The sequence below is a fragment of the Trichinella spiralis genome, assembly GCF_000181795.1.
Source record: "Trichinella spiralis strain ISS 195 chromosome Unknown Scfld2, whole genome shotgun sequence".
NCBI classification, from domain to species: domain Eukaryota; kingdom Metazoa; phylum Nematoda; class Enoplea; order Trichinellida; family Trichinellidae; genus Trichinella; species Trichinella spiralis.
The window spans coordinates 8,489,865-8,500,697 of NW_003526941.1; the positions used below are offsets into that span (position 1 = coordinate 8,489,865).

Below are 10,833 nucleotides of genomic sequence, written 5' to 3' on the forward strand. Positions count from 1 at the left end.
GTTTATGTCAGTGAGCACCCATTCTCAAAATGCTACTATGAAGACGGATGTTAAGTCAGCAATATACGCATTCGAAAACAAAAAGAAGGTATGCGTTATATTTTAGTTGTTGTGATTGCATAGATGTTTGTGATAATTTTGCAAAGACTGCAAGTTAATGTTTCTGATTTTCTACATTTATTTGTGATTATAAATGTCGACAATATTTTACTTCTAGCAAGTGCTTGCTCATGAATTTGGTTTCGGCTCTCCGTGTAGAAAATGTGGTGAAAAGTGTCCAGGTTTGGAATTGCATTTCTGGAGGTAAATAACAAAATGTATAGTTTCATTTAATCAAATGCGCGCATATTATCAAAAAAATTTTTTTCTGAAAGTATGAATTATATTTTCAGATTTGTTGTTTAGGATATTTAAGATTGCATTTGTTCACCATCTACTGAAAATCTGTGTTTGTAAATTTTGAAGTTCAGTCGTTTGTTGTGAACGTTAATTTTTTATTTTTATGTTAAACTTTGATGAATGAAAAGAGTAAGCCTCTCGTGAATAAGTACACAGATGGCGATAAATTGAGTAAATGTTGAAGTTTTTGAATTAATTGATTATATTTTGCGTAATTGTTCGGATGTTATTATTTCCAGTGTATTGAAGATAAAAGATAATTGAACTTTGTTGAACAGGAAGATTTGTATGCAGTGCAAATGTGGCAAAGAAGATCATGATATTGTTATAGAGAACGTCGATCCCGGCCAATTTCGAATTGGTCGTCTGTTTCAGAAGCAGGCGGATGCCAGTAACAATAATGGAAGACTTTTGCAGCAGTTAAATTCATCTTCAGCAGCGCTTGAAAATTTCGAATGGACACCACCCAGCAGCGTATCCGCGTCACTTGTAAACTTTTGTTTCATATTCGCATTGTCGTTGTTGGTTGAGCTTTTATTGGAATTGCGTTATTATCAATATACGATGAAAATTTGGAAAGCATATTTTCAGTCGGAGAAATTTCTGTTCACATTGCCGAAAGAGTTTCGACCGATCAGAGGTACGGAAGGTGCAATTCGCAGACGTCAAGCTTTGGAAAGGCAGCTTCCTTTGCACGATTTGGATATAAATGCGGCAAGTCATCCTGTTGATCAGTGTGAAAGGGTGAATATGGAAAAATTTTTGACCACCATGAAGCTTCGCAACGTCGGCCAAGGTGCGGTGAAGGAAGTTGAACACGAAATGCCGTTCCACAAGTTTGAGGTTATTGTAGAAAAATATTCTTCTTCTAATTCTTGCAATTGATGTTGAAAAAATTGTAGAATTGTTTCTCTTGCAACAGTGTTGCCACGCCCGGAGAGGTGATCGTTGTCGCAGATCGATTTGGACCAAATGTAAATTTTGGTTCCACTTTTTTGCGGTATTATTTTGTAGTTTTGTGAATCTTAGGTATTTTGGCATCCGATGTGTTTTCGGTGTTCTGTCTGTAATGAATACCTAGTTGATTTGATCTATTTTTACAAGAATAGTAAAATATTTTGCGGACGTCACTTCGGCGAATCCCTGTGCCCACGTTGTGCCGGCTGTGATGAGGTATCCATGGTTTGCTGTGGTTTTCGTTGGCTTATTATATTTTTTTGCTTTTTTTAATTTAGCTGATTTTCACTGACAAATATACCGTTGCCGAAAACTGTACTTGGCATGTGGAACATTTTTGTTGTTTCAGTTGTGAGAAAAGTTTAGGCGGGCATCGTTATTATTTCAAAAATAATCAGCCCTACTGTCTGGATTGCTATGAAAATTATTGGGCAAAAGTTGCTTGCAATATATATATATAAATATGGGGAAAATTTCGTAATTATTAATTCATAATTTTTCAGACATGCCATAAGTGTGGAAAGAAGATCGCAGCCGACGCCAATCGCACTGAATTCGCCGGCATCTACTGGCATGCTAACGACGAATGTTTTTCCTGTTCCACGTGTAGAAAAGGCCTGGTCCGATGTCGATTTCTACTCGCTGCCGGCGCTGTGTTTTGTTCTACAGCTTGCAAAATTGCTTCAAAAGAAGTTCAATTGACGAACCAGGTTGAATGAGGTGTGAAACAAGGTGAAAAAATTATTCCTTTTTTCTTTTTAATTCACTTTCAACTTCCAATTCATTATTATCGTTGTTTCAATTTGATAAGTTGTTTATTTAAAAATACAAATGAAAGTGCAAAATTTAAAAATACAAAATTCGGTGCTCACCGCATGCATATGATTAGCAAATATTTTTTTCTTACTCTTCTACCTGCAGATCAGTTTCTCCGTTTTGATTTTATTATCGTTGAATGTATTTTTTTCAACTGATTTTTACATATTATGTTTTTTAAAAAACTTTTCAAAGTTCATTTAATATTTATAAATGTAAATGTACTTGCTTGTTACTGATCTGAATTAATTTTGTTGACGCTTTGTTTTTTGTTTAGTAAAAAAATTTCTTTAACAGAAAGTAAAATAATTTTAATTCATTTCCAATTACTGACTTCAATTAGGAAATCGTCTTAAATTTGTTCAGCTTTGGCTTACAATTTTTTTGAAAAACTTGAATTTTTTTAATATGTTGTGTACTGTAGTTTTTTGTTCACTTTCACTATTTGAAGTGGGTTCGAAAATGAAAATGTATACCCGTGTTTTGATTGAATTGTGGCTTTTATGGCGACTGTTTTACGTCAACGCTACCGAGAAGCACTGCGTTCCTAAGAGGTATTTGATGTACCCGTACATTGGCGATAAGCGTACTGATGCGACTGGACAAAAATGCCTCTACTGGGGAAGCCAACAAGGCTTACCGACCGACGCTGAAATAGAACTGGAAGATCGATGCACAAATAAGTGCTTTATAGGAGACAATATTTTTACAAGTTGTTCTCATGATTACAAGCTTCAAATGCCCATTTGTACAGTCAGCAATTATCATGGTGGTTTTATGGCGAGTCCTTGCTTTTTTGCCTGCGAAGATATAGATGAAAAATGTATTCCAATGGTAAAACGTTCCCCTTGGTCGTATGCAGGAAACGCCAATGCCCCGATTCCAATAGATTGTTATTCCCACGGAGGCACAAAGTGTTTGTTTGAATACAAGTTCTGTTATAATAGTGTTGGCCATTTAGTCACTTGTAGCAATCGTTTCGGCTTCTTTCCTCCTTGCTTGTTTGTATGTGAGCATTATCACTGGAGCTGTTCGCCCACTTTCTATGGATTGACGAACTTCCGGCCTTTCATGTATTATGCAAGTGGAGAATATGGATTGGTAACCAAATTTTCACAGCAGTGTTGGGGTTTAAAGGACGCGAGACCAAGAGGTACCGCGGAAGACTGTATGGAATTTAATCTTTGGGATAAACCAACGAAACACCCAAAGTGGAGATGTGTGGAAAATTGTGCATTCCCATTCAGCAGGGGTCCAACTGGAAGTGTACCGGAGCCATACCCTGTATTTCAGCCGAATTGTATAAGTGAAGATGCGGTTGCATATTATTTCAGAAAAATGATGATTAGAAGAGCGAAAACTATTCAGTTTCCAAAAGCTACAACTGTTACTGGCGAGCCTTGCGTTTCAGAAGGAATCCGAGGAATATGCTCGATGAGTGTTGTATTTTATTCAAGTATGTTTTCCGTACCTTGGTGCTTTACCATCGAAAAGAAAGTAGAAATGTGCTATTCAATCTGTCAGCACGATATGATATCTTGCATCACGTCTTCTGGATTTGCTTACACCGAAGCTGATGATTATATACAGAATTGGGCAGATACCGGTGAAATTGATCAATTAACCGACGATGAAAGGCGAAATGCATCGGCGAATGAATTTTTGATTGAAAAAAGACCAGCTATTTGGTACAGTGGCTTGAAGAATACCACATACAATGGAATATCTTGCGAACCGTGGCGTGATGTTTTAGCGAATTTTGCAGAGGATCCTAATTTTGACGCTAAAAATATTGACAGCAGTACTATAGCTATTCTGTATAATTCGTTGGGAAATCGTTGCGCTCAAATTCATCATTATAACACTCTTGGCAACCATGTCGCCTATTTACGAAGTTCTCTGGGTCCATTTTGTTATGTAAAACTTGATTCCAATTTTAAAACGAACATTCAGTATGTACCGTTGCCGTGTTTCCCGGTCTGTGGACAGACTAATTCCTCGAACATTATGAGCTTTGCTGAAATGCACGCTTTGCGTACTCTGTTTGAAAAGCACAAAGGCGAAGAGGCGCTCATTTATCTTCAGTTTTCCAAAAGGTAATTATTAATTAATTTCTTGAAGTAATTTTACATGAATTGCGAGATGATAAAACCATCACATAAGATCATTATGAAAATGCAAAAGAAATCTTTCAAGAAACTAATTATATAATTAAATGTGAAATGTAAAATTGTCTTATTTCAATAATTTTTGCATGACGCTTCCACTGAAAATGTTCATTTTGAATGACTGTTGATTTGATTTGATTGGATTGGATTGGAATCAAATGAAGAGATCAGTGAAAAAAAAATTTTTTTTTTCATATGTATCGAAAATTGAAATCTCACCAGATCGTTATTTCAGAACTACAATTGATGGAGAACCATGCAGTGAATTGTGCCACTTCTCAGGTCTTCAAGCTGGTGTACGGGAAAATCGTCACCTGAGTGCTGAAACAGCTGAAGCTTACTGCCGTGTTGGAATGAAAATGAAGCTGTGCTTGCTGGGCATAGATCATCCTCTGGCGCAAACCTATGCAACAAAAGGAAAATCGAAGAGCACAGCTTATTTGAAAAAGCTTTACAACGTTACGACGGAATTGAAATTTGAAAACTTCAATGCTTCCAAAAGTCACGCATCATTCAAAATTGGTATTTCTCTTGTTTTCATAATTTTAAGCTTTGTTCAATTAAAGATTATTGAAAATAATAAATAATGTTGTGATTTTGACAGGTAACAAGTCTCGTTTGATACAAAAAATGGATCTTATACAGGATGGTGAAAATATGATTTTCTGTCGCAGTGCGAATGACTTGATGAGCGAGTATCGTGGCAAAATTGCCGTCACAGTGAACGGGCACAGTTGCCAACCCTGGGCTGCAAAGTATCCTCACAGACATCAGTATGGCGCGGGACATTTTGGCGATGAGACCATTGCAGAAGTGATGAATTATTGTCGAAATCCGGACAAGTCCAGTTGCGGTCCTTGGTGCTTTACGACGGATCCAACAGTGATACGAGAGCCGTGCTTTCACATTTGTGCAAGCAAGCCAGAAGAGGAGCATACGGGATGTTTGCCGAAGCATTTGTTGTACAAGAAGAGTTTGAGTTTTGTTTGGCAGCATAACAAAAAGGTGACTGTGTCCAACAAGCCGTGCAATTTTTCCACCATCATTACCAACGAGCATGACATTTTTGCTCGGAAAATGTGCACTGTAAGTTTTTATCGTATATTTTATAGGCAAATTTATTTATTTTACTCTTCAATAATGTTCTTTATTTTTTTATTTAACATTTTAGTTTCCATTAGGTTAGAACAGTGGTTTCCAAAGTTGAACTGGCCATGGACCCCTTACAGTTCATTTGATGTGCAGGGAAAAGGAGGGAGTACGGTAAGGGGACTTGGAGCCAGAGTAGTTTGGATAGAATATTGGCTACTAACTGTTGGATAGAATGATCAGTCTAAGAATGATAATCAGTCAAAGAATGAACTGAATGTGTAAATGAAGCATCGACGTGGCGCGTTATGTCTGACAGTTCTTAGCAGTTTCAGTTGAAATTAAATAAAATGAAGGAGTGTACATCTGAAAATGTTTCCGTGGACCCCACTTTTGGGAGCCACTGGTTTAGAATACAATGTTCACAGCGATGCAGTTTTTAATCTTATTCCTCATACTGTGCGTCTGTGTGTGTGTGTGTGTGTGTGTGTGTGTGTGTGTGTGTGTGTGTGTGTGTGTGTGTGCATTGATCGAGCTTTTTTGTTGGTTGGAGGTGGGACTGAGATGGGAGCAAAAATGATTTGATTTGATTTTTAAAATGGCTCATATAATTTAAGAAAAAACTGTTCTAGATTAATGAAAAGTTGGAAATTGGACCGGTGTGTCAGCCTGAAGATAGTTCACTTTTGGAACGGTGCTTCATTGCTTGCGAAGATGCCGACTTGGAGTGCATACCGAGAAATGAGATGCTTGTTTATGATTACAAGGGCAATCGCAAGGTGTCGCTGTCAGGCAGTCCTTGCTTGGATTGGAATTATATTTACAACGTTTACGCCCAGTTGCCTGAAACCACTTCTGCTGAGCTGAAGCATTTTTGGAACAGATTCTTTTATCACAGCAATTCATCAGATTTTCGGCGCTGGTTGGACATGTTTTCCACCGTTTCTTATGTGGGATGTTTGAATTTGTTGACCAGAATTTCCAGTGCCAAGGATTTGATGAAGCATTTTCCGGAAAATGTGGATACGGTCATCTTCAAGGGACCGATCTGCTTTACCAACAAGGCCGACTTTTTAGTACCGGAGCCTTGTTTCAAGACGTGCGAAGATGACTGGGTGGACAAGAAGGACTGTTTGCCGAAGCATAAAAAGCAGTGAGTGCAGTCAGCAGTGCAAAAAAAAATGATTTGAATTTTGATCAAATTCTGCTTCTCTGATTCATGTTAATTTTGGAGGAAAAGCTTTTTATCTTTCCGTTTTCAAAATTGATCCTTTCTCTCATTCTTGTTATCTCATTTATTGTGGCGTTCAGTTTGCAGTTGTATTATATATATGCAAGTGTATTTTTTATTTTCAGAGATTTTATATACTTTGGTTATAAAAACACAACTGTCAGTGGAAGACCGTGTCGGATGTGGGACAAAGGTAGACTTGATATTCTTCTGCCGTGGGAACTTACCGGTCCGCATCATAATTACTGCAGAAATTATGGGAAAGAAAAAATGGGCCCGTGGTGTTACGTTGAAGATAGGAATGTTGTTCGTGAAGCATGCTTTAAAACTTGCGCTGACAAGAAGATTACTGAAGAAATGATGACTTCTTACAGTGTTCGATCTTGGAAAAGGAATCCCTGTGATGTTAATTCTGAAATCAGAAGTTTTTGTTGTTCTTATGCAGGTAGGTTCAGTTCACTTGTGCAGTAATTAAGTAATGTGTTACAATTTCTGCAGTTTTCGTTCTCCAAGCAAAGGTTGTTGCTATTTATTACTTTGCAAAAGCTGATAAATATTAGCAACGCATTTTATTCGAAATGTTAATTCACTGAATAATTGCGCTTTGTATCATTGATTAGATGAATTTTATAGATTTATGATATATATATATATATATATATATATATATATATATATATATATATATTGTAATGATATGATAATTTTGTGATTGAAAGGATTTCTTTTCATTAGCTATCCCAAAAAGCACTGAAGATGAGAAAAATGCCACCTCTAATGGAACTGAAGGTAAGATTGTGTAGTTGAAATGAGGACGGCTGTTATGGTAAGAAATATGCACTGTTGGAATTTTTTCAGCATTTTCGCTTGCAACACAAGAACCTCCAAAGCAAAAGCCTGATCAACTGCTTGAGGAAGATGAAAAAATTTTAGATGCTTTGAATCTCGTATGGGACGATCCATCAGAGGCAATTGAAGATGCCGTCCATACTAGCGCCAAATCGTCCAATTTGCCAATGATTGCTTTCATCATGTACTATTTTGCACACTGGATGATTTTTCTGCTGCACGTGATGTATCTGAGCAATGAACCGGATGTGGCGCAGATACGGATGAAAGCGGCAGTTCGAGAGGAAAAGAAGGCGCTTAAGATTGAACAAGAGAAATTCGAGAAAGGTGGTTCGACAGTCAAGGAAAAGAAAAGACGTAGGCGTAGCGGTGAACGCCGAGGACGAAGCCGAGGAAGTCGTCATGGGAAGCAGGAACGAAGAAAGAAAGACAGTAGACGGAAAAAACTGAAAGAGAGATTCAAACGACGATCACGATCTAAAAGCCACAGAAAACATTAAACAAATGTATGCAAATGTAGTATTGTTATTTTCTTTTGAAAATTAGTCAATTAATTAATGTATACGTTTCAAGCAGGTACCACCTCGATCTGATGCACATCGTTGAAACGTTTGCTCGGTTATATTTTAAAAATAAAGTTCTGAGACAAATGAATGTTCATTCATTTTGCAGAATTTTAAATACGTTGCGGAGCAAATGCAAATTCTGAGAAATTTCACTTCCTTCTTTATCATAAATTTTATAATATTGTGTTATATGAAGAATTGAAAATGGAAACACAACAGTTTTAGTGATGTTTATTATGGAAAAGATTACATTTGTGACATCGGTCATGTTGTAATTGAAAAACTCAAATATTTTCCATTTCAGTTGAAATAATTCAGGAAAATCAATTTGTACTTAACATTTTCTATAATCTACAGTAAGTATACTAATGACATTTATCGCCCAATTAGCGAATCGGTTAAGAAAAAGCACAAAATAGTTGTGCAGTTATAGTTGCAGTCGTTGACAAATAGTGAGAAGTTAAAACAGTAGGTGAGCATAACCAAAGTTTCACAGTTGTATGAGTTGTTTTGTGTATCTTTGTGTATCAGTTCCTGTTTATTCAAAGCCACTCATAAATTTCATCTTATCTGCTGTTTGATGACCAGCTTGAAGCGGAATATGATAAACATATTTATTGATAATTTAAAGCTACATTTTTTACAAAACAGTAAATCCAACATTTGGTTTTTAGGTTCACTTTTCATTTTTCGCGCTTCACTTCAACAAATAATACTACGTGAACAATAGACTGAAAATACGATCAGTCACAAACAATTTCACATTTTTGCGGCTCTACATCCCCACCATACTGCATCACCGGCGTGTGTTGAGCTAGATATGAATTTAAACAAATTACCTGCTTTTTTTGAGTTGTCTTTCTTTATTTCATTACACACATTACACTGTAGATGGCCAGTTTTACTAATAATAAATCAAAGAAAAGCCTTTGAAGTGAAAATGAAAACGGTAAAGCATTGTTTTGCATGTAATTAAAGGTTTTTCATTTTTGAACATTTCAAAAATCAAAGTGACCACTTCAGTTGAGCTTTCACTGTTGATAAAGCATTTGATTATTCAATGTGAAAATATATTAAACTTTTCTTCACAGGACAAGTCTGAAATGAAAAACTTAATTGTATTCATTATAGCTTGCAGTGCATTGCGTATTTGTAAACATAGTAATCAAAAACATTGAAATTTCTTCATTTTGTCACGTATTATGCAGATTATTGAATTACTATGCCAGAAATATGCAAAAAGAAACGTGACAATGATTTGCTGTTACACAATTTGTTTCAAGTTTTCTATGTTCAAAAGATTACAATCTCTTTTCAACTTATACTTTCAATTTTAGTTTTCGATAAATGAGTAAACACTAATGCAATAATACAATGACGTAATTTCAAACGGTTCATCTATTATACAATAATGATGCATCGAAAATTTTCATAAATGATCCACGTACATGCATTGCTTTATCCATTTGAATAATCAATAACAGACATTGTTTTGACTTTCAACTAGCAAATTTTTCAACGAATGCGTTCTCTCCAAAGGGATTATTATTTTCAATATATTACAGGGTATTATTCTATTCAGCTCAATTCGTATATACGTTTCACCATTGACCAGTGTGCTGCGCAGCATTGAATGCCAGCATGCTTTCGCTTTTCACTTGCAAATTAGCATAGTTTGACAATCAGTGAATAGTGCGCTTCTCTACTTCACTTTGTTGGCATCTGTGTGGATATGCGCCTCTATTCCGCTTTTATTACTTGCTATTTTATTATTTTTTATACACTTTTATTATTTTTCACAATTATCAAACACTCAATATGTGAAATATGGAAAAGTGAAAATTTTTCTTCAGCATTCAGTTAAAATGCAATTTAAAATTAAAATCATGAAAATGTAATTAATAATTAAAAATACCGTAATATACAGTATACTTATTGCCAAATCACCGAGAAAAGGTTACAAAATAGCAGACCAATCAGAACAAGACGAAAGTCCTCACAATAGTTCATATTTTAATTCAGTCATTTTCAATTAATTGCGTTGCGGTGCGTACCAAATTGTTCAAGTAAAGAAAATAGTATCAAGGTATCAATTGAATATTGACATACACATTTTCTTGATGTTTTTACATGTTCGTGTGTCTACGTTTAAGTATTTGATTACTTTTAATATACATAGAAATTCAAAAAAACTAACTACATATTCTCAGTTTTATAAAGTTAATTTAGTTGTTCAAAAATATTCATGTTTCAATTTGTTATTAAGCGCATACGTCTAGATATAAACGTGTAGAATACGTTCAATTTTTGAATTTACACTTGCTTGTGGCATTGAATAGGTCGAATATCAATCATTAATCGCTTAGTATTTTCTATTATGCCAAACAACGAAATACCATTTGTCGTACAGAGAATCATCAAACCTTATGTTATAACTTTATATTATATTTTCAAAATGTAGATGATCACAGACATTTGGTAAATTAAATTTTTTTTCTGCTTAATTTAGTTTAGTGTGCTTATGTTTTGCTGAAAAGCATTTTGCCATGAGTTCCATTTATGTAGGACATTTTTGAATTTCCAAATTTCAAATCCAGAAATGCGGAGGCGTGTTTTGACTATGTCAATGTTTTTGTTATGGTGTTCTCTGTCAGATAGTTTATATTTTGACTGAATTTTAAAAATAAAGGTCATTTTTGAATTTTCAAATAACTGCCATTGATTGTTTAATTTTTCAATTTGCTTGAATTGCTTCTAC

The 10,833-nt window shown here is 35.3% G+C and overlaps 2 protein-coding genes across 2 annotated transcripts; both read left to right on the top strand.

Moving 5' to 3' along the window:
* Positions 1-230: 230 nt before the first annotated feature.
* Tsp_06923 (putative kringle domain protein) lies at positions 231-8,009 on the top strand. Its single transcript, XM_003380724.1, has 10 exons — positions 231-281; positions 694-1,242; positions 1,302-1,373; positions 1,860-2,066; positions 2,539-4,268; positions 4,576-4,862; positions 4,945-5,426; positions 6,062-6,582; positions 6,786-7,105; positions 7,519-8,009. Exons 1-10 carry the CDS (start codon positions 231-233, stop codon positions 8,007-8,009), a joined length of 4,710 nt encoding a protein of 1,569 aa, XP_003380772.1.
* A 1,952-nt stretch (positions 8,010-9,961) lies between these two features.
* Positions 9,962-10,553, top strand: Tsp_06924a (conserved hypothetical protein; the record flags this gene model as incomplete). The annotated part of the gene is made up of 3 exons (XM_003380725.1): positions 9,962-9,969; positions 10,003-10,079; positions 10,537-10,553. Coding segments are annotated over exons 1-3 (102 nt in total), but the record flags the coding sequence as incomplete, so codon positions are not given.
* Positions 10,554-10,833: the final 280 nt, after the last annotated feature.